The sequence below is a fragment of the Arachis ipaensis genome, chromosome B10 (assembly GCF_000816755.2).
Source record: "Arachis ipaensis cultivar K30076 chromosome B10, Araip1.1, whole genome shotgun sequence".
In the NCBI taxonomy this organism is placed as follows: domain Eukaryota; kingdom Viridiplantae; phylum Streptophyta; class Magnoliopsida; order Fabales; family Fabaceae; genus Arachis; species Arachis ipaensis.
The window spans coordinates 25,787,746-25,811,606 of record NC_029794.2 but is presented as its reverse complement, the minus strand read 5'-3'; the positions used below and the strand labels follow the sequence as shown (position 1 = coordinate 25,811,606).

The 23,861-nt window shown below is 35.9% G+C and overlaps 3 protein-coding genes and 2 long non-coding RNA genes across 5 annotated transcripts; 2 read left to right on the top strand and 3 right to left on the bottom strand.

Annotated features, from left to right (window-relative positions):
- LOC110268002 lies at window positions 3,080–4,679 on the bottom strand. Its single transcript, XR_002356004.1, has 3 exons — window positions 4,621–4,679; window positions 3,943–4,050; window positions 3,080–3,846 (listed from the first exon to the last, which is right to left on the bottom strand). It is a non-coding gene; the product is annotated as an uncharacterized LOC110268002 (long non-coding RNA).
- Window positions 6,617–7,204, bottom strand: LOC110268003. The gene is made up of 2 exons (XR_002356005.1): window positions 7,140–7,204; window positions 6,617–7,107 (listed from the first exon to the last, which is right to left on the bottom strand). It is a non-coding gene; the product is annotated as an uncharacterized LOC110268003 (long non-coding RNA).
- Window positions 14,751–17,559, top strand: LOC107620358. The gene is made up of 6 exons (XM_016322531.1): window positions 14,751–14,932; window positions 15,902–16,095; window positions 16,167–16,379; window positions 16,459–16,961; window positions 17,060–17,312; window positions 17,414–17,559. Exons 1-6 carry the CDS (start codon window positions 14,751–14,753, stop codon window positions 17,557–17,559), a joined length of 1,491 nt encoding a protein of 496 aa, XP_016178017.1.
- LOC107620359 lies at window positions 17,562–18,953 on the top strand. The gene is made up of 4 exons (XM_016322532.1): window positions 17,562–18,108; window positions 18,214–18,329; window positions 18,411–18,749; window positions 18,876–18,953. Exons 1-4 carry the CDS (start codon window positions 17,562–17,564, stop codon window positions 18,951–18,953), a joined length of 1,080 nt encoding a protein of 359 aa, XP_016178018.1.
- On the bottom strand, window positions 20,405–23,520 carry LOC107624464 (probable leucine-rich repeat receptor-like protein kinase IMK3). Its single transcript, XM_016326955.2, has 2 exons — window positions 21,293–23,520; window positions 20,405–21,175 (listed from the first exon to the last, which is right to left on the bottom strand). The coding sequence occupies exons 1-2, from the start codon at window positions 23,265–23,267 to the stop codon at window positions 20,562–20,564; spliced, it is 2,589 nt and encodes an 862-aa protein (XP_016182441.1). The 5' UTR covers window positions 23,268–23,520; the 3' UTR covers window positions 20,405–20,561.

Genomic DNA, 23,861 nt, shown 5'->3' with positions numbered 1-23,861 from the left:
ATATCCACCAGCTGAGTAATCTAAAGAGATCTGAGCTCTTCCTATAAGCCCATAATAGAAGATGTCTAACTGAACCCACTCTGAAAATATTTCAGAGGGGCATTTTCTTAGCATCTCTCTGTATCTCTCCCAGGCATCATAAAGAGATTCATTATCTCCTTGTTTAAAGCCTTGGATGTCCAGCCTTAGCTGTGTCATCCATTTTGGAGGAAAGTATTGATTCAGGAATTTTTCTGTCAGCTGTTTTCATGTCCTTATGCTAGCCTTAGGTTGGTTATTTAACCACCTCTTGGCTTGGTCTTTTACAGCAAATGGAAACAGTAATAATCTGTAGACATCCTGATCTACTTCCTTATCATGTACTGTGTCAGCAATTTGCAAAAACTGTGTCAAAAACTCTGTAGGTTCTTCTTGTGGAAGACCGGAATTCTGGCAGCTTTGCTGCACCATGATAATGAGCTGAGGATTCAACTCAAAGCTACTGACTCCAATGGAAGGTATGCAGATACTACTCCTATATGAAGCAGTAGAGGGGTTAGCATATGACCTCAGAGTCCTCCTGGACTGTTCATTTCCACTTAGATCCATGATGGAGAAAGGGAGATGATGTAAAAAAAATATTTATTTTTATTTATTTATTTATTTATTTATTTCAAAAATAAAATAAATTAAAATAAAATAAATAAAAATAGGTGAAGATTTTCGAAAAAAATGAGGAGAGAGAAAGTGGTTAGGAAGTTTTGAAAAAGATATGATTTGGAAAAGATTTTAAATTTTGAAAAAAAAATCTAAAATTTTTTTTTTAAAATAATTTTCAAAAATTTGTTTTAAAAATAGAGAGAAAATATATTTTTGAATTTAGTGAGGAAAGAGAAAAACAATAAAATAGCACAAGATTTAAAATTTTTTAGATCTAATGCTCCTTGTTTTCGAAAATTTTGGAGGGAAAACACCAAGGAACACCAAACTTAAAAATTTTAAGATCAAGACACAAGGAAAACTCAAGATCACTTTGAAGACTCACAAGAACACAAGAACATGAAGAAAGAACACCAAACTTAAAATTTTTTTTAGAAAACCAAACTAAAATTTTCGAAAAACAAAGAAAAATCAACAAGAAAACACCAAACTTAGAGTTTGGCACAAGATTTATTAAAAGAAAAATTATTTTTGAAAAAGATTTTAAAAATAGGATAGCCAATTACCGAGAACATAAGCACCACGCTCTAACTAATTGAGCTATAAATTTAAAGTGTTTTAACAATGTATAAATAATAAAAGACTCTAAACCAAAAAGAAAAATTTTTCCTAATCTAAGCAACAAAATAAACCGTCAGTTGTCCAAACTCAAACGATCCCCGGCAACGGCGCCAAAAACTTGGTGCACAAAATTGTTACTCTCTTACAATTTCGCACACATGACCAGCAAGTGCACTGGGTCGTCCAAGTAATACCTTACGTGAGTAAAGGTCGATCCCACGAAGATTGTTGGCTTGAAGCAAGCTATGGTTGTCTTGCAAATCTTAGTCAGGATATTAATAGGTGATTATCAATTGACTTGCAAATGAACAATAGAGCATGAATTAAAAGTTACTTGTTATGCAGTAAATGAGAATGTGTTGGAGTTTTGGAAATGCTTTGTCTTCTGAATTTCTGCTTTCCTCTGCCTTCTTGTTCACGCACGCACATTCCTCCTATGGCAAGCTGTATGTTGGTGGATCACCGTTGTCAATGGCTACCATCCATCCTTCGAGTGAAAAGGGTCCAAGTGCGCTGTCACCGCACGGCTAATCATCTGCAGGTTCTCAATTGTACTGGAATAGGATTTACTATCCTTTTGCGTCTGTCACCACGCCCAGCACTCGTGAGTTTGAAGTTCGTCACAGCCATTCAATCCCAGAATCCTACTCGGAATACCACAGACAAGGTTTAGACTTTTCGGATCCTCATGAATGCTGCCATCAATCTAGCTTATACCACGGAGATTCTGATTAAGGAATCTAAGAGATATTCATTCAATCTGATGTAAAACGGAGGTGATTGTCAGACACACGTTCGTGGGTTGAGGAAGGTGATGAGTGTCACGGATCATCACCTTCTCCATAATTAGGCGCGAATGGATATCTTAGATAGGAACATGCATGTTTGAATGGAAAACAGGAATACTTGCATTAATTCATCGAGACACAGCAGAGCTCCTCACCCCCAACAATGGAGTTTAGAGACTCATACTGTTAGAGATTACAAAGTTCAGATCTAAAATGTCATGAGATACAAAACAAGTCTCTAAAAGTTGTTTAAATACTAAACTAGTAACCTAGGTTTACAGAAAATGAGTAGACTATGATAGATAGTGCAGAAATCCACTTCTGGGGCCCACTTGGTATATGCTGGGGCTGAGACTAAAGCTTCTCACGTGCCTGGGCTGTTTTGGGCGTTCACTCCAGGTTGTAACCTGTTTCTGGCGTTGAACTTCACTTTGTAACTTGTTTCTGGCGCTGGACGCCAGACAGCAGCATGGAACTGGCGTTGAACGCCAGTTTACATCATCTATCCTTGAGCAAAGTATGGACTATTATATATTGCTGGAAAGCCCTAGATGTCTACTTTCCAACGCAATTGGAAGCGCGCCATGTGGAGTTCTGAAGCTCCAGAAAATCCATTTTGAGTGCAGGGAGGTCAGAATCCAACAGCATCAGCGGTCCTTTTTCAGCCTAAATCAGATTTTTGCTCAGCTCCCTCAATTTTAGCTAGAAAATACCTAAAATCACAGAAAAACACACAAACTCATAGTGAAGTCCAGAAATATGAATTTTGCCTAGAAACTACTAAAAATAAACTAAAAACTAACTAAAACACACTAAAAACTATATGAAATTAATCCCAAAAAGCATATAAAATATCCGCTCATCAATATGTTTTAATTATTTTTTTTATTTGAAAAATAATAAACAATTAATGCAAATAAATATAAAAATAAAATTTATACAGAATATAGATAACAAGACAAATAAACTTTTAAATATAAAAATAAAATTTGTACTAAATATTAGATAATAAGTTTACAAACTTATCAAAATAATAAATAATCTTCTAACATAAAGACTCAAGACAAGATAAATAACTAAATTTAGACTTATATTCGTTTAAATTGCAATCTACTAATAATACAAAATATACCAAGTAAAGTAATTAAATAACCTACTCATACTCGTCTAAATAATCATCCGAGTCATCAAAATCGTCAGAATCATCCTCCCTTTGAGAACTCTATGGTTGTCCTGGTCGCTGCAGAATAGGTGGGAGTTTTCTACCTGAAGCTGGGGTTGGGACTGGGACTGGAGCTGTGCTTTTCTGAGAGCTTGAAAAAGTAAAAGGAGGAGGTGGGGGAACACGTGATCCAGAACTACTAGGACCCATGGCTCTCACATACTCAGTCAAGCTGCTCAATTGATGACTAAACTGATCCATCTATGAGTTACTGGTGTTGAGATCCTCACGCAAGGATTCAACTGTCTGTTGCCACTCTCTTTTCTCCCTTTGGTAGCGGTCTTCAAGCTCTCTATATTTAGCGGCATGTTGTTCAACTTCCCTATTGAGTATTATGATTCGTTCTCTAAGATCCAAAACATCAGCACTGGTGGTCGTGGTTGGTCCATCAACTCGAGGCCGCACCATGGAAGAGTCCCTTACCTCACCCATACCATATACCCTACCTCTTCATTTTCCACCCACTGTCTCAATCCATATGCTTTCCTCAGAGACAGGCGGTGGATCAGTTACACCAGCCTCTATAGCAGCCTGCCACTCTTGCTCAGCCTGAAGCATACGCTCTTGAAATATATCCTACAATAAGGAGAAATGATTGATAAACTACTATAAGTATTAATAAGGCATAAAAATTAGATAACAAAATAGTTACAATTAATAAAGGTAAGTTACCTTTGTCTTTCGGGAGTGTTCATCAACCCATTGAGTCCTATCCTCTTTGCGAGTATGAGTGTGCTCAAAAAACTCATCCATACGTGATGGTCTTCCAAGAGAATGATTCTACATAATGAGAGAAACAATATGACACACTGTCACTGATTGAGGAAAAAAATTGCATATAGTATTGTTGAGATATGATTAGTTTTGTTGTGTCTATATTTTAGTAATAAGATTTTAGTAATTAAAAAAACATTAAAAATAATTAAAAAGCAGAATAAAAGCAAAAGCAGAATAGAACAAGCTTATTTTATTTAGAACCTCAATGCGAGACGTGAAAATAAGAAGCTAGACATGGTTTAATGGACTTCAAGGTCACAATCAGTGGTCAAAACTCACATTTAGTTGCAACTTAATAATCCATCAAGCTCATTTTGTTTCAATAAATCATAACACAAGCACAAATAACAGCATGTAGGGTATGGACAAGGGATTATAATTGATGAACCATGACCTTCAAAACTCAGATATTCCAATAAGAAAAATTATAAATGAAATAAATAAGGTAAACAAACATATTAGAATTGCTGTGAGTTTTTTCTTACTTGTTTGGCCTTAAGAAATTTTCAGAACAGCAAATATCATAGTAAAGATTGTCTTTAAGTAAAAAAGAGGGTTCTATAAGTAACTTACCAAGCGTAATCTCGCTTCTGGAAAGGTGGTGCCTCCTGCAGTGTGAATAGAAGTACCTCGAGTCGATTTTCTGGCAGCTGTATTTCTCACCTGTAATTGTCTATAGGCATCAGTGTTCCAATGTCTCATCAATTCACCAAGAACTTCTGGTGGGATCCAATATGGACAGGCACCTTTTTTGCAAATGGCATGGAGCATACCTTGCAAGCGCTTGGCAGCCCTAAACCTCCAAGCTTGAAACATATCATCCTCCTCCATATCAATAATGTCAAAGCATTTCTATTTTAAAAAAAATCACATTTTACAATGTCACTTAAAATAAATGTTAAAATTGTTGAGACAAAAACACTGCCAAACTAACTAGTAAGTATACTACTAGTAGTATATCACATACCATAACTGTCCTACTCTCTCAAGTAAGTCCCTAACATACTTAGATGGAGTGATGTGAATATCATGATCAGATAAGATATTAAATTCTAAGCCTAAGAAGAAATTAACATTGCCTAGATCTTTTAATGTAAAAAAAGACTTTATATCAGCAATGAGAGTGCGGATTGTAGAATCATTATCACATGTAATGGGAATATCATCGACATATGCTAAGATATAGATTGTAGTGTATGCATTAAACCTTATGAATAGTATAATCAGGTTTAACATTGTTTAGCATTTCAAAATGTGACTTCATGTTCAATGTAGGAGTTGGTAATCTGTTAATTAAAAATGTGGCAGTGAGGAAGGTATCTTCCCAAAATTGTTTAGGTAAATCAATAGTAGCAAGTAAAGCAAGGCCAGTTTTAGTTATATGGCAATATTTTCTTTAAACTACACCCTACTGTTGGTGTGTATAAGGGCATGAAAGCCTGTGACTAATGCTATGGAGATGCAAAAATTCTTTAATAACAGTAGAAGTAAATTCTTTAGCATTTATCTATTTGTATACGCTTGAGTTTACAACCAGTTTCAGTTTCCATGAGATTCTTATATTGCATTAAGATTTGCAAGAACTGAGATTTAGAGTAAAGTAAATATAGACAAGTATACCTTGTGTCAGCATCAACTATACTAAGATAATATTTAAATCCTGATCTAGAGGGTCCCAAAATGTCAAGAAAGACTAGCTCAAGGGGTGCAGAATATGTAGTATAATTAAACAGTTTTTTAAATCACCAAAATCTACTAAAATATTTGCCAAAATCTACTATATGCAACTTTAAATCACCAAAATCTACTAAAATATTTGCCAATTGGAAGCTTCTTACTGACTATAGTTTTTTATAGAGATTTTTTTGGTAGATATCATAAAGAATATTATGCACAATGATAATGTTTTCCTCTCTTTCTTTCTAATAAAGAAAACATTAACTAGTTATGTAGGGTAGTTTTTAATTATTAATTTTTGTTTAATTAAACAGCTATAGTAATTAAACAAAATGAGAATCCTGTAGAGTCAAGCTCGTAACAGTTTTTCATTGGGAATAACAACACTTTATTTATCAATGCTTTTAAACGATGAAATATATACTTTCTAGGTTTATTGAATGATATTTTTTTTCATGGATCGGATTTTACTTTCTATCTTTTATTTATTTGTTTTGTTCCAAAAAAATACACATCTAAAGACATACAAATTAGTTGTCAGAAAAAAAAAAGATTTTAGTCACTATAACCCTAAAAGGACCAAGACCCAATACAAATACAACAGAATACCAAGGCACAATACAAGTTAGTTGTGCATACATTATACCAATCATTTGTTAGAAAGAAGTTCACATAAATCAAATTTTTAGGTCACTCGCCTTTGTTTGTTTGGTATATGTCCTAATAAGTTATCCACGCTTACTTATCAAAGTGTTGAAAACTTTCAAAAGAAACTTTACATAAGCCACCAGCAATATTACATTTACTTTAATTAAGCTAAGTGTTCCATAATGTAAAGCCTATGCTGATCAGACATATAAATTAAATAAAAAATTCCATTCAGGCATTTCTCCGAACATGTGGTGTGCAGAGTTCAAAACAGTAAATTTCAGTTCAATCTAAGCAGCATTCAACCCAGTAATTTCAGAAAGATACAACCAACAACAATTTCAGTCCAAAAACACAAGTTTTAACAAACCTAAGCCTAACCAAAATTTCTAAAAACAGAATTAAAAAGCAGTGAAAATAAAGAAAAGAAAGACAGGGAACAGGGGAAGGGAACCTGCATTGATGAAAGGATGAAGAAGAAAGGAGAGGCGGTGGGGTGGTGGTGATGTCGCGGTGGCACAGAAGGTCGCCGCCGCTGGTGGTTGCTTGTCGGTGCTTGAAGACGCGGACAGAGGGTGACTCCACGAACAGGGGTGTCGCACGCAGGAACGAAGAAATGGAGAAATGGGGAAGAAAGAGAAGAAGGAAGAGAGAGAGGGTAGGCGATGGTGGTCGCCGGTGGTGGTGTCGGACGGAGGCGGTGGTGAAGAGGAAGCGAAGTCAACCAAAGGATACCTAGCTTAAAGAATACCTAGCTTGAAGAATACCTAGCTTGAATTTGGGGAAGTTTGCGTTTCTGAACTTTGGAAGCGGGAGCTGACGCGAGAACATGTTTTTTTAGTGATAAAAATCGACGGCATATTTGTCGATTTTAATTAAAAAAAAAACAACACATATAGCGTCTATTTTATAGATTAAATTTACATCGTCCATTCCATTTTAGAAAGCAATCAAGACCGTTCAAATTTATCGACGGCAAAGGTGTCGATATTTTAAATAATAAAATAGACGACATATTCGTCGATTTTAATATAAAAAAACAACACATATAGCGTCTATTATATAGATTAAATTTAGACTGTTCATTCCATTTTAGAAAGTAATCTAGACCGTTCAAATTTATCGACGGCAAAATTGTCGATATTTAAAATAATAATATCGACGCCATATTCGTCGATTTTATTTTCGACTTTTGGTTCGCTTATAATATGACGATAATAAGGAAATAAATTAATGCATTATAAAAATATCGACGACTAGGCTATCGATTTTAATATTTTATTTTTAATTATTTTTTTAGTAATATCGACAGTAGGCCGTCGAAAATTATCGACGACAGAAATAGCTGTCGATTTTTGGCGTCGAAAAACATGTTTTTTCTTGTAGTGTATGTATGTTTAACAATACACGACATTATACTACCTCCATTAAATTGGCGCGGCAAAATGGCTTACTTGTGAGGCCACTCCATTTTTGCACCTCCCATTCTTCAGCATGAAAAGAGTTGTCAAACACAAATGCATCAGATCCCTTCTAAATCCTAGCAATGGATAACACATAAAGAATACTACCCCTCTTTTCTATTTTGTCCTTCTATGTGAGCTGCATAAAGCCTGCTAATTTGTACATGTGTAGCGTGAATCCATTCATGCTTCATTTTCATGCAAATCATGGAAATATATCCAAAAAATAACTCTCATTCATGGAATTTTATTAGTTATATGCTCCATCTGTAAATAAGTCACACTCATTTTATCAGTCAACTTTCATTTTAGTAGTCTTTTGGGAATCAAAATTATTTCAGTTGTTTTGTGCGGTGGGATAGCAACACTAATGCAAACAATGAGATAATTAATTAATTTCTTCAAAATGTGTGGAATTTATTAGGTCTGATAGTGTTGTGAAGGAATGAAATCTACTCAATTTTCTTTAGTGTGGCGCTAAATCAAACATGGATATTTGAGTATATGCATGTTGAATCCTACACAACTTATTATTGAATATTGCAGGCTACCGCATCAATATTTGTAGCAGGTTATCACCCTGTGTTCAAAAGTACTCTCTGACTGCAGCCTTGACCTGCTCTGATCCATTTTGTCGTCGCCTCATTAATACATGGTGTATCATATATATCTTAATAACATTATCTGCACACGCTATTCAAAAGTCAAACTAATATACTATGGTTGCTTAATTACCACCATTTAAACCATGGTCATGTCTACACACATTCCAACACTGCTTTTATAGAATTTTCTAGACTTTACACTTTGGGTTGTGATGTACTGATCAACAGGCTACACCGCTAATGATGAGCTCTATTACTGACTCATCACCGCCAAGAAATATTTTATTAAATTAAAATTCCATGTGAATAAATTGAGCTTTATCAAAAGTTAATAACTGGAGTATTTCTTCAACTTATCAATTCTAAATTATATGCCTGATCTATAAATAGTACGACAATAAATAAAAAACATATTTAGTGCCAAATGCACGAACACATCTTTCTCATTCCTTATATACCCTCATATACCCTTTGTAAAAGTGGGGTCTTTCCATTCATTAATGGAGATCCTCTGTTGTATGCTGGAAGATGTTGTCCACTCCATCCACTTAGCGACTTAATTCCCAAGGAGGACATTTTCGGCAAATACTTCAATCACTACATTAACGCTACCCCGTTAATCAATTGGCATCTTTGTCAATCCTAAAATGGAAAGTAGTAAAAAGGCATCTGACATTGATAAAAAATGTCGTGTATTTTATCTTACTATTGATCCAATGGCGGTATGATATCATGACCTTTTCTTTTTATATCACAATTAATAGTTAATGGATTCTTGCTAAAAGTAACACTAGACATACTTCCATGCATGTGACTATTTTGTATTAATCCATTTTCATTCTGCGTAGAGGATGCATGCTATTCCTACACTATTCTTTAGATAATACTGCCACTCTTTGGATAACAAGATGAAAGTTGTGGACACCAATCGAAACCTGATTTCCTTAAAAATTCTTAAAGGCCACAACACTGGTTATATTGTTGAAGGGTTTGATAAGTTAGTGCAACTTTATCGCCTCACAAACGGGGGTACGATAAAGCTGCGTTACCTTTTCAATGATATCTTCTATGTAATAAAGGTGAAGGATGCTAAGATGGCAAGAATCCTAATCGTCTTCCATTATGTCAAGGATCATTTTGTATCTAATAGCTCGGATAAGGGGAAACAAGTTATGCCAAATGACCCCTTTTTTGACCACATAGAGAGTTTCCACTATGCATCGTACAAGGTCAACAAGAAGAGGAAACGAGGTCAATCGGGTCAAGGCCAGACAAAGAGTAATTATCCTTACCGTGAGCATGCAAGAAGCTTGGATGAAAGGACTAACATCAACGAACATACCATCGAACCGCCACCTGCTCCTGCTATTTTAGAGTTCAAGAAGTCTCATCCTATTTCAAAGCCTCTAGATATAGACCTCAATGTTGTACCTGAAACTGACGAGGAAGACACCACTATACATGAACAATGTATTGTGAAAATGAACTACCAAGATGTTGAGATTACCAAGGAGCAACTTATGGTACCATTCTACAAATTCCCACCAACATATCCTACCTGTCAACTTCTCAATGGTACTCCGCGTGTTTTTTCCTTTGCTGGATTCAACTATTTGTGCATCATTCCAGTCTTCCCTAGCAAATGGTCAGGCAATGCACCTTATTACTCATTCATGTGCATCCTTACTAATCAGGAGGTCCGATGCTCCTACATGGTAACTTATGTTTACGCCGATGCGATATATAAAATGCAGCAATTGATACCTTATAAATTTATTACTTTCTATGAGTATAACTTTTGCCACTTTATGATGCAGACTATTCCTACTAATTTTTCCATCCATGCCTTTCTGTCTAGATTCAATGATGTTCGTGTTTTCCTATCAAACAGATTACAGTACCTGGAATATTTCCTATGGGTTCATTGAGGTCGTAATGGATAGAGAATGGAGAGCTTTTGTGAGGAATCACTTTCTAAGGGCTGGCAGTGTTTTGAGATTCATAGCATCACCCTTTAATGAGTATTTCATGTATGTAGAAGTCTTGCATGTTTGATGGACTCACAACCACATTAGTATCTATTAGTTATTCCATGTTTTGGCGGTATATGGGCTAACGTGTAACTTTTTTATTGAGTAACTCTGTGAACCATTATGCATAAATTTTCTCATGTTGTTCCATTGGCATATTATGAACAATTAGGACACATGAGGACAAGAAAAATGGTTCATGAAGTTACTTTTCCTGCACCGGTGCTTGGACTATGTGATGTAGCTATCAACTCAACACGCTATGTATCTTATTAATCTTATTAATCTTATTATCTTATTAATTTGAATGAAAACATAGACTTTATGAATTCTAAGTATGAAAGGATCCACTGATTCTCTTTGTAAAATTTCATATTATTATCCTCCTTTCTTGATTATAGATTATATATTTGGTTCCCTTGGAAGACCATGCTTTCAATTTTATGAAAATTATTGAAAATTACTAATATATATATATTAAAAAGATAAATTTATGTCAAACAAGAGAGAAAGAAGTTACAAATCAGGAGATGCCAATAAATCTTCAGAGATGGCATCTCATGTGTTAAGTGTTAATTAACTTACACAGACCAGCACCTCTCACCAGGTTCAGCTCAATTTGTCATCATGTCTTTTGTTTAATATTTAGTCTTAATTATTAAATTGTGTGACCGTGGAAACTTATCACTATGATTTAAATTTAGAATACTCAACAAGCTGCAACACGCACACATGTCAAATTGGCCAATAATCCATACGTGAATTTGCAAAGTTACGTCCAAAAATATAAGGACAAATGTATACACTTCATAATCTCCATTCTAAAACTTTCATCTCCATTTACAAAATAAATACACAATGATCAGATATTAGATGTCATAAGTTTTAGTTCATTTTGAATATCATGGATTATAATGATTATATACTAAGACTCAAATTAGCCAGATTAAGGAGGAGAATGATACTGCATGAGAAAAGAGGAAGGAGACAACAATCATTACCCCAAATCCATGCCACGACTGGTTAGTTTATTGCTCGGCTATCCTTATTAGCCAATTCATGGTTTAAATATATACATTGCCCCCTGTAAAAAAATACATATATACATTGCCCTACTCCTTCATATACTTCTTCTAACATATTCATTACCCGTCATAGCCTCAAGTGCGGCATCAATTCTTCCTCTTAAGAGGCATTCAAATATGGTATTCAGGGGTTCATCTTCAACGAAACCATCAGTGAGCCCAACGGATCCAACCATACAAAGTTATTCATTAAATCCTTCTGAGTTGCATGTGATCGGTCTCAAAGATGTTGCTCGCAAGAAACATAATTCTGTGGCCCAACCAATTTGTTTGCGCAGTCCTCTGGAAAACATCTCAAATGGTATCACTCTGTCCTCTTACAGCTTCGATTCCTTCTACAACCGAACTTGGTCTATACATTCATTAGAATTCTTATCTTAAAATAATGCTTTTCAGTTTACCAGAGAAACCAATATGCACATGAATCCAGCAATAGAGGAATTAGAATTACTGATCTATGCTCCTCCATCATTCAATGCATGCAAGACTTTTGACACACATCTGCAATGAACTGTACCCCCTCTACTTCACAGGATAATTTGGTTAATAACCAAATGCGACGGTGAGCAACTTTGGTGCATTAGATTTAGTTCCAATGACATATTCATTGTCCATTAATGGTTTGCAATTTTAAAATTAATAATGGAAAGATTTTACCCGATTCCCAATCATGCGGTTCCATCACCTAAAGCCCAAGTGCAACTAATCAACTTGGAAGCCATGAACATAACACCTCACATGTACCATATTTTTCACTGAATAGGCCCCTTCCGCACAATAATAGGAACAGAGTCGTTGCTCAAGGTCAAGGTTTGTTTTTCAAAAACTGATACAATTCTAAATTCATTATTTTTTAACATATACATAGATGCCAGGGCATTGCCTAACCGGATACTTATTATATGGCAAGTGTTATCATGGTTTATAAGCCATATCATGAATCAAACTAATTAATCATTGTTCAATTCGTAGGGTGGATGCAACATCGCTCAGTTATAGAGCAGTCACAGCATCCTTATGCGGTACAAGCATCCTTCCTTACTACTGATTTGACCCAAAATACCAATGGTGTCATCAAGGATGATGAAGGTACGTCTTCGGAAATAATCGTTAAATTTTTGTTTCAACTTAGCATTCTGAGTGAAAAATATTGACTCGCTTATAACCTATAAGAGCAATGGTGTCTAGGTTAATTGTCCCAAGTAATGTAGTACTTTAACAATTTTGAGTTAACACAGTGATAGATGCCTTTGAAGACACCAGCATGGATTCTGACTATGTAGAATATTGTTACACCGACGGACAACAAGGTACACTTATAACCAACACATTACCTAGATAGCAAAATTTATATTCAGTATGATCAGCATGAAATTTATCTTTGTGCTCAATGCCATTTTTTACTGCTCTTCCCCTAATAAAATAGCAAAGAATCAACAAAAAATAAATCAGAATACAAAATAGTAAAAAACCATCACTCAACTTTTTTTTGTATCACTAATTTATGACGTATGGCTAGAAATTCTACTTCTCTTTTGAAGCACATGTTATAACGAGATGCAATAACTTGGAACTAGGAACAATAAGTGGCGTGGAGTCTCCATATAATCTAGACTAACTCTTTTGCATAATGCAAGAGTAAAGAATCATACCAAAAAAGACCAGAACGAAACACAGAGAATTACTTAAAATTCAAGTGGAAAGAGAATGAAAGAGCTTGAATTAAAAAAAATAAATTGGTTGAATCTAACAGAAAATTATAACTCAAATTTCACACCATTTAATATTCAAATCTAATTTGTAAAAAAAAATAGTTGAAACTTAGAGAGACAGCAAAGCAAATTTTTAGAGGACTCTTTTACCTTTGAGACGTAAGGAAAAAATGTAATACCGGTGGAAGAGAATGGAAGAGATCTAGCATTAAGTACGCAATCAGTAGAGGACTTATTAGCAACGTAGTCAACGGTTAATAGGGGAGACGGAAGTGGTGCTTTTAGAACTCAAATTTTAGACAATTTTAGAATTCCAATTTAAAATAATATAGCAAAAATTTTGAATAAAATGGAAAAAAAAAGTTTCAAATATATCCTTTCTCTTTAAACGGTACTGAGAGAATGGAAAAGATAAGGGAAGACAATGCGGGAGAGCTTCCAGAGATGGAAGAACTACTGGAAGAATCATTGGAAGAGAGTGGAAATAAAGTTGGGGGCGTTGGCTTTATATTTTTTTATGAACCACACAGTAAAAAAAAGTTTCAAAGATATCCTTTGTCTTTGAATGGTACTGAGAGAATGGAAAACCTAGGGTAAGATAATGGAGGAGAGCTTCCAGAGTTGGAAGAGCTACTAGAAGAACATTAGAAAAGAGAGTGGAAATAGAGTTGGGGGCGTTGGTTTTATATTTTTCCCGATACGTCAGTGATGATTTGGTTCTGCCGGGTCAGAGACAAAGGGATGGGTGAACGATCGAATAGGGTAAGTCATGGAATCTAAACTGAAAAAATCGTGTTTTGGCTTGGAAATAATTTTCATCGTTCTAAACTGGAAAACCTGAAAACGAAAAAATATTATGTTCAATTATGTGCTCCTTTTGATAATATTATCGCTGAAAATAATATTAAAATATTAACCAAAATCATATTTTTATATTCCCATTATTTTTGTTTTTTCCAAATTATGATTTTTTTCAGTTATCAATTTTTTAGTTCGCTTTCTGGATTTTATTTTCTTTGATTCGATTTTGGACACCCCTATTAATTATATTTAACATTGCAATAACTTTGCCACCAGATCAAAACTATCAGTCATTTGACACGAACATTGAATCAATTATGGAAGAAGGTCCGTCCATACATTAAGTTTTTATGTGCAATTATAATTAACATATACTATATACAATACGGGATTAATCATCACATTTTTTAAATGGAAGAACAGAGATTTGGGATGTCGGTAATGCGATCCATTGTTGTATATACTGTAATGCATGCATGTGGGAAGGTGAGAGACTATCGAAAAGCAAGAAATAGAGTCCCCCGGATTTGGCCTTTGTTGCATGGATGGTAAAGTTGAGCTGCCACTACTAAACACGGTACTGCAAGTTCTACAAGATTTGCACAGTATGAATGATGAAAAAGGGAGATATTTCAAAAAGAAGAATATAAGAAAATTTAACTCCATGTTTGCATTTACATCCATGGCTGGAAAAGTCAATTGGGTTATTAATAACGGCTCAGCACCACCATGTTTTTCAATAAGTGGTCAAAATTATCATTCAATTGGGAGTTTGCTTCCTACCGTCGATGATAGGCTGAGGTTTGCACAGTTGTACATATACGACACCGAGAATGAAGTTAACAACAAAATAACTGCTGTAAGGTATTTCTTCTAATTTGTTATTCACAGGAATGGATACTCTAAATTTTTTTCAGAATTGAGGGGGTATAGTGTGATTTGTCACCATTAATTTTATAAGTAGAACCAAGAGAGAGAGTATTGACGCGTTAGCGATCACACTATACTCTCTCAATTGTTAAAAAAATTGAGAAAATCCATTCCTGTTATTCAGGACCATTTCAATGTAATTATTAATTGCACGATTAAAAACTATTTATATTTCCCCATGCCAATGTATAATTTACGGTGTAGTTCATTTGTGTGATTTCAATTTTGAAACAAAATCCAACACAATTGAGGCGCAGATTGTGTATGAACTAAAAGAGATGCTAGATATTCACAACCCTCTTGCAAAGAATTTTTGTTTTGTTAGAGATAGGTTTGTTGAGGGTTCTAATCCAAAAATCAAATTGAAGCTAATTAGAAAGCGTGAGAAGGATGGAAAAGTATATAACTTACCAACTGTATCTGAGGTTGCCATTATAATTGTAGGTGACATTGATGACTAAATTCTTGAAAGGAATATTATAATAGAATCGACGTCAAACAGATTGCAAAGAATAGATGCTTTACACCCATTATACTTGGCTCTTTAATACCCCTTTCCTTATGGAGAAGATGGTTTTAGATTGGGCATTGAGACATTTATTCGTTACGGGTTTGACCGTACTAAGAAAAGGAAGACCATCAGCATGAGAGAGTTTTTTGCCTACCGACTGCAAATGCGATTCAACGAATCACCTATCCTTTTCCAATCAAGGAGATTATTTTAGTAGTTCTTGGTTGATGCATAAAACTGAGGGTGGACAAATATAGTGCACTCCATGAGTCATTCATCAGGGGAGAAGCTAATGCTGTGTCAATTGGACAGAGGATAATCCTTCCAAGTAGCTTCACTGGTGGACCCAGATACATGTTTAACCATTGTAAAGATGCCTTCGCAATATGCAGGTATGCTGGCTACCCAAGTTACTTTATCACCATAACATGCAATCCCAAATGGGATGAGATTAAATGTCTACTAAAAGACACCGGATTAAAAGCAAAGGACAGACCTAACATAGTTTCACGGATTTTTAACATAAAGCTAAGTGAGTTAATTGCATACTTCAAGCAAGGAAGGTTCTTCGAGAAAATAACTGGCTGTATGTATATCTTATTTTATGTATGTTCATAAATTTATTGAACTCCCTTAATTGTGTATTACCATGTCCAGATGTCTGCACAGTGAAATTCCAGAAACGAGGGTTACCACATGCTCATATATTGTTATTCATGCACCCACTGTATAAGCCTAAATCACTCGAGGATATAGACAAGCTCATATCAGCCGAAATTCCCAACAAGTGCAAGAGACCAAAGCTCTACGCAGCTGTTGAGAAGTTCATGGTTCATGGTCCATGCGGGAGATACAATAATACCAGCCCATGTATGTCCAATGGGCGATGCTCAAAGTTTTTTCCAAAATAATTTAGATCAAGGACTGTAATTGATAAATGCATACATAGTTCCGTACAACCCATCTCTATTGCTAAAGTATGCTTGCCACATCAACGTTGAGCATACATGTCAGACATCTACCATAAAATATCTGTTCAAATATGTTCACAAGGGAAATGATAGAGTCACGGCTTCTTTCTTCCAGAGCAATGACGAAGGACAGCTCGAAAAGGTAATTGATGAGATCAAGAATTACTACAATTGTAGGTACATATCTGCATGTGAAGCTGCATGGAGAATATTTGGGTATGAGATACAACTTAAGGAACCATCAGTTGTCAGACTCCCTTTTCACTTACCAAACGAAAATCCCGTGGTTTTTAGAGACTATGAGAACATAGTTGATGTCATTGACAGGGTGGACGGCAATCCAACAAAGATCATAGCATGGATGCTTGCAAATAAACTATTTGCATCTGGTCGAGCGCTTACCTATAGTCAGTTTCCAAAAAATTCGTTTGGAAAGAAGATATCTCCATGTGGATGCCTAGGAAACAAGGCTTCTCAATTGGCAGATTAACTCATGTCCCACATGGTAATGGTGAAGACTATTACCTCAGGCTTCTACTTAATATTCAAAAAGGTTGTTTGAGTTTTGTTGACTTGCAGACGGTTGAGGGCATGGTGTATACTACGTTCAAGGAAGCATGCTATGCATTGGGGATTCTGCAAGATGATAAAGAATTTATTGATGCAATCTTAGAAGCAAGTTCTTGGGCATCTGCAGCTTACATCCGCAACCTTTTTGTCATTCTCTTCTTGTCAAACAACATTGGTAGACCTAAAATCGTTTGGCAACAGTGTTATAGTGTGCTATCTGAGGACATTTTGTATAATCATAGAAAAAAATTTCATTCTACAGGTGAGTTTAACATTTATATCTTTGTTGTTTAGTGCCAAATTATGTTTTCGTGAACTTAAATTCACATATATGACAACTCTATCTTTGTATATGGGTGACAGGCTTGCAACTTTCCGAGGACCAAATCATGAATCTTATCCTTTCAAAGATAGAGAAAAAACTCCAGGCTAATGGTAGATCGCTTAAAGAATTCGACCAAATGCCTTTTCTAAGTATTACCTCTGTAGAGGGGTTAGACGACGTTTGATCATGGATAAACTGAACTTTGACCGTGGTGTTCTACACAACAAGTTTACTAAAAACTTCACAGAAATGAATGTAGATCAAGGGAAAGCATTCGAAGTGATTATGAAGGCCGTAGATGCGAATGATGGAGGGTTTTTTTTTATTTATGGTTATGGAGGTACTGGAAAGACGTATCTCTATAAGATTTTATCAGTAGCAATACGAAGTAGAGGTGAAATTGTTCTAAACGTGGCATGTAGCAGTATTGCTTCTTTGTTTCTTCCAAATGGACGAATAGCACATTCAAGGTTTAAAATACCCTTTGACTTGAATGAAGACTCGGTTTTTTGCATTAAACAAGGCACTTTGTTGTGCAAGCTGGTTTGCAAGGCAAAGCTTATTATATGGGATGAGGCACCCATGCTAAATAAATTGTGCTATGAGGCTCTTGACAAATGCTTGATGGACATTCTTAGGTTTGAACCTTACTATAACACAGAACTACCATTTAGACGAAAGGTGGTTGTTTTAGGGGGGGACTTTAGACAGATATTGCCTGTAATACCAATGGGTTCCAAGTAAGATATTGTACAGGCATCCATAAACTCATTCTATTTGTGGCAACACTATACTATGTTGAGGCTCACGATTAACATGTGTTTAATTGTTGGCCTAGATAGTACCACACTGAAAGACGTTGATGAATTTGCTACGTGGTTGTTGGGGATAAGTGACGGCCTTACTAGGGATTCGACTGATGGTGAGTCGATTGTGCTTATGCATGATGAAATTGTAATTGATGCATTCGAGAAACTGGTGGACTTCATTTATCCCAACCTATTGTCTAACATCTAGATAACATCTTTTTTCAAGGACAGATCAATCTTGGCCCCAACATTGGAAGTTGTAAATGAGGTTAACGCTTTCATTATGCAACATGTAAATGCTGGTGAGAAAACTTGCTTGAGCTCTGACACTTTATGTATGGAAGAAGGAAACATGAAATCTGAATTGGATACATTATCACAGGATGTCCTTAATGCCATCAATTGCTCTGGTTTACTGCCTCACGAATTGACTCTGAAAGTAGGTGTTCCCGTCATGCTACTGCGTAACATTGATCAGTCGAATGGGTTATGTAACAGAATAAGATTGCAAGTCAGAAGATTGGGTAACCATGTGATCGAATGCATTACACTAACAGGTGACAAGGTAGGTCAAGTGGTTCTAATACCCCGCATGAATATGATTCCCAATAACCAAGCTTTACCTTTCAGGTTCTAGCGTAGACATTTTCCTATCATTGTCTCTTTTGCTATGACGATTAACAAATCACAGGGACAGACACTAAGGCTGCGTTTGTTTCCGAGAACAAGACAAGACAAGATACTGAGAACAGACAGGACAAGACATTGATGGACAAAGACACAAAATTTTGTGTTCTTGTATTCTATTTGGTGATAAACTAGAACAAATTATGAAAATTCAATTTATTCTCATTTTTTTCATTCAAAAAATTTGAGATAAAAAATATAATAATAAAAATATGATTATGAAAAATTAACAAAAATAATGAAAGAAAAAATAAAAAATAAGTTGTGTCCTTTGTTAGTGTCTCTGTGTCTTTCTTGTCAGGATGGACACAAAATACACTAATTTAGTGTCTCTGAACACATTGTCTCTGTCCATGTCTCTTCTGCCAAACACAATTTTGTGTCTCTGTGTCCCTGTCTCAGTGTCCTGTCTCTATAAACAAACGCAGCCTAAGTACTGTCGGGTTATACTTACCGAGACCTGTATTTACACATGGACAACTATATGTAGCATTATCAAGAGTCAAGTCAAAGGCTGGGTTGCGAGTACTTATTCAAAACAGTAGATCCATGTTATCAAAGTCAACAATAAATGTTGTATATAGAGAAGTCTTTCAGAACATATAATTTTTGAGATGTGTTGTATAATATATTTGGTATTTTCCATAATTTAATTCTACAAAGACATACCCATGCATCGCACAGGGAGCTGCACTAGTGTTAACAAACTAAAAGTTAGTTTCCTATACCTTCTCTTATTATCAATAATTAAGTAAATTTCTCTATTTCATTATGTAAAATTTTGATGATCACATAGCAATTTTGGTTCAGAAACGTGACAGTCCTGAATCATGTGGTTGGTGTAAAGATAAAATGGCAATGTAGGCAGTGGCGGAACTTGAAACAAAATTTTGGAGGGGCCACATAGAAGATAATTGTCAAAATATTTTTGATATAGACCCCATTTAAGATAAGTTCGTCGAATTATTTTTTATCTTTTAAAAAAGTACTACTAATTTTTTTATAAAAAGTTTGGGGGGGCCATCGCCCCCCCTTGTCTGAACTAAGCTCCGCCACTGAATGTAGGTATCAATAGGCCACGCTCAAGAGCAGAGAGAGCATAGAATTGACAAGAGTGTATATATGATAGTGTGAGGAGTGATTGCATTGCTCTGTTTACTCTCAGATGCATGTTATATATAGTAGTACATAAAGGTTCTAGTATCTCTTAATACACACGTGACAAAACTAACCTCCTAACAACTCTGGTAAGTTGGCACAGTAACTAACTCAGCTAACTACCTTGCTGACTTGGCCTAACTGTTTCGAAAATCCAGAAAGAGCACAAGGGAGATGAGGTTGGTGAAAATATCAACAACTTGAAACTGATGTGCAGGAATGAATGTGTTAAACTAAGATTCTGCCGTTCATAACCAAGTCTCAAACATAATGTAAATCAAGCTCAACGTGCTTGGACTTAGAATGCAGCACTGAGTTTGTTGCCATCATGATAGTGCTCAAATTGTCATAATAAACCTTGGGAAGAACTGTTAATTAATGTAAGAATGAAAAAGGAAACACTTACTATATAAAACATAGAAGTATGTACAGACATGAGCACTCAAACATTCAAAATCAACATAAGAATGAAAGAATAATAATCATAACAATAATAGAAATAGACTATATAATTCCATGGAAAAAGATTGGCCTAAACATGATGCCAAGACTCTTCTCCAGGGCTAACTGGTGGTAACTCTGGTCTAATCTCTTCTAGCTGCTGGAGAATTTGGTGAGCTTCCGGCCGTGGTGACGGTGTAGGATCAACGCAGTGCAAAGCAAGCTTCAAGGTGTTAAGCAACTCATCATTAACTGTTGAGGATGATGCCTTGTCCCTCATCAAATCCGAATCGAAAACCTCATTTGTCCACTCTTCTTTGACAATAGAAGCAACCCACTGAGGCAAATCCAAGCCATTCCTAGTTTCACCAGGTGACTTTCCTGTCAAGATTTCCAGCAAGATCACACCATAGCTGTATATATCAGATTTTGTGTTAGCCTTCTTGAGTTTCGAGAGCTCAGGCGCGCGATATCCTAGTGCTGCAGCCGTAGCTATCACATTGGAATTAGCAGCAGCTGTCATCAACCTAGAAAGGCCAAAATCTGCTATCTTAGCATCTGTGTTCTCATCAAGCAGCACATTGCTGGATGTAAGGTTTCCATGTATGATGTTTGCCTTCGAATGAAGGTAAAACAAGCCACGCGCAATTCCCTGCGCAATTTTCATCCTTGTTGGCCAATCAATGTATGTTTCAGGTCTAAGAACTGCATCAAAATGGGAAATACTTAATCTAATTCTATCATCAATCAATAAAGAATGAAACAAGAGAAATAACTAACAATTATGAGCATAGCAACCTCTGCAAAATCGAAATAACTTACCATGTAGGAAAGAAGCAAGGCTTCCTCTAGGCATGTAATCAAAAACAAGGAGCTTTTCCCCTTTTTGTCCCAAGTAATAGGCCCTTAGAGCCAAAAGATTGGGATGTCTAATTCTCCCAAGAACACAAACTTCTGATTCAAATTCTCTCTGACTCTTTGTGATCTTTTCTCTCAATCTCTTCACTGCAACTTGCCTTCCATCCTCCATTGTAGCCTTGTACACAGTTCCATAGGTGCTCTTTCCCATTATTTCTGCCGTTGCGCACAAGAGATCGTCAGCTGTAAACTTAATTGGTCCATCAAAATGGACTAGCTTCCCTCCAGCATCACCGCCCTCTTCCACTTCACCAGAAGAAACAGGCGGCCCGACTCCTCTTTCTGTCCTAGTCGTACCAGCAGTTCTGCTTGTGGCCTTTCCATTATCTGCCGTAGAATTCGCCCTCTTTCTGATCAAGCAGAAGAGCAGGATGCAGCATAGTGTAATGAGGACTAAGAGCAGTGCCCCTGCTGCTATGAGAATCTTGTCTTTGGTACCTAGTTTCCTATGATGGCAATCTTTTGACTCTTGATGTGGAAACGGTGCTAGAACTTCATCTGATGGAGCAGGTGCAAGACATGGAGATGAAAGGCTATAGCCACATAATTGATTGTTTCCCACAAAGGAACTTGAGTTAAATTTCTTAGCAAGCATAGTTGGAACGGGACCTGAGAGATTGTTGTAAGACACATTGAAGAACTTAAGACTAACTTGTGTCCCAAGAGATAATGGAATTTCTCCGCTGAGATTATTCATTGACAAATCGAGCTGTGAAAGCGCCGAAATGTTTCCAATACTTGCAGGAACATGACCACTAAACTTGTTCCTACTCAGAATCAGAACAGAAAGATTATGCAGTTTCCCTAAAGCTTCTGGTATTTGGTTACCAAGATGGTTGTTATCTAAATTCAATAGTTTTAGTGAGGATAAATTAGAGAGTGTAGCAGGCAAGCTTCCATTAAGTTCATTATTCGAAAAGTCAAACGATTCGAGCCTAGAAAGTGTTCCTAATTCATTTGGTATAGCTCCAATAAACCGATTATGACCAAGGGAAATCTCATTCAGTTCTCTTAGTCTTCCCAAAGAAGAAGGAACAATGCCAGTGAAAAAGTTATGATCAAGAATCAAACTTTGAAGCCTAAAGAAGGGGCCATTATTCATGCTACCATCACCACCCCATGAATTAGGCAAGGATCCAGAGAGGTTATTGTGCTGAAGCGAAAGAAACGTCAGCGAACGCGAGCGAGTCAGGCTAATTGGAATGGAACCATGGAAGGAATTGAAGCTAAGGTTAAGAGAATAAATCTTTGTGGAATTGGCAATGCTATCAGGGATTGTTCCAGTGAGAAAATTGTTGCTTAAGTCAAGAGACTGAAGCAAAGGGCAGTAACCAATTGAAAGAGGGATTGAACCTGTTAACATATTGTTAAATAACTGAATACCTCTGAGGCTTGGGAGAATCCCCAAGGACGAAGGGATTGCGCCGCCGATTCGGTTATCGTGAAGACTAAGCTTCCGGAGACCCTGAAGCTGTCCAATCCGTTCCGTTATTCGGCCGCGCAATCCCTTCCATGGAAGCTGGATTACTATAACTTGTCCCTTTGCACACTTTATGCCATTCCAGCTTCCGGAACATGCACCGTAGCCGGTGTCGTTCCAACTTCTCAAGAATCCTTTTGGATCAATGAGCTCTTCCTTGAAGGCTCGAAGTGCTAGGAAATTCGATTCTGTTACGACCACTCCATCCCAGCGATCATCTTCACATGAAACTGGATTCATAACTGTGGAATGAAGCAGCAGCAGCAGCAGCATAAGAAGAAGAATCCAGAAAGAGTGAACATTGAAGAACACAATAGTCTTCCATCTTTCTTTCTTGTTTTCAGATATGTGGTTGTTCTTTCTCATCACATGTTGCAAAATCTGGTTCTGGTTCTGCATTGCTGTATTGAATGAAAACCAAGAGAATCAGTGTAGGAAAAGATGGGAAAGTTTTTGATTGAGTTGAGAATATTCTAGTGCATGTTCTATGTTGTGTGAGTCAATGAAAAAATGCAGACACTGTGAGAAGAAGACAGTGGTGTAAGTTTCACACAGTGCATGATAGTGGAGAGCAGGAAGCTTTTTTGTGGTGAGTGAACAAAAATCTGGTTTTATGAATTTAAATGAATCTGACACTTCAGGCTAATAAATAGTTTTCTGTTCAAAATATATGCATAAATATCAAACATCATGATCTTAATGAATTGCACAATTGGCCTAAATTTTATATTTTTTTAATTTCCGAAATAAATCCATTTTTTAATGTTTGATTAGAGAATGATGAGTTATTTTTACGTGATCATACCAAAAAAACGAGAAATGTTCCGATAAATATTTTTCATCAATATTTGTCGGTATTTTGTGACAAACCTTATTTTTATATAAGATTTAAAATTTAGAATTTAGTATTTAAACTCTAAAATTTAGTATTTAAAATTTAACTAACACTGTATTCTTTAAATATTATGTATAAAAATATATTTGTTATTTGTT

Coding starts and splice junctions, on each gene's coding strand:
- LOC107620358 (XM_016322531.1), top strand. CDS start 14,751: ATGGCTGGAAAAGTCAATTGGGTTATTAATAACGGCTCAGCACCACCA. Junction 14,933..15,901: donor AACAAAATAACTGCTGTAAG/GTATTTCTTCTA, acceptor CGCAATATGCAG/GTATGCTGGCTACCCAAGTT. Junction 16,096..16,166: donor CTTCGAGAAAATAACTGGCT/GTATGTATATCT, acceptor TACCATGTCCAG/ATGTCTGCACAGTGAAATTC.
- LOC107620359 (XM_016322532.1), top strand. CDS start 17,562: ATGGATAAACTGAACTTTGACCGTGGTGTTCTACACAACAAGTTTACT. Junction 18,330..18,410: donor TGCTTATGCATGATGAAATT/GTAATTGATGCA, acceptor TCTTTTTTCAAG/GACAGATCAATCTTGGCCCC. Junction 18,750..18,875: donor TTACACTAACAGGTGACAAG/GTAGGTCAAGTG, acceptor AACAAATCACAG/GGACAGACACTAAGGCTGCG.
- LOC107624464 (XM_016326955.2), bottom strand. CDS start 23,267: ATGCAGAACCAGAACCAGATTTTGCAACATGTGATGAGAAAGAACAAC. Junction 21,176..21,292: donor CCTTGCTTCTTTCCTACATG/GTAAGTTATTTC, acceptor ATTTTGATGCAG/TTCTTAGACCTGAAACATAC.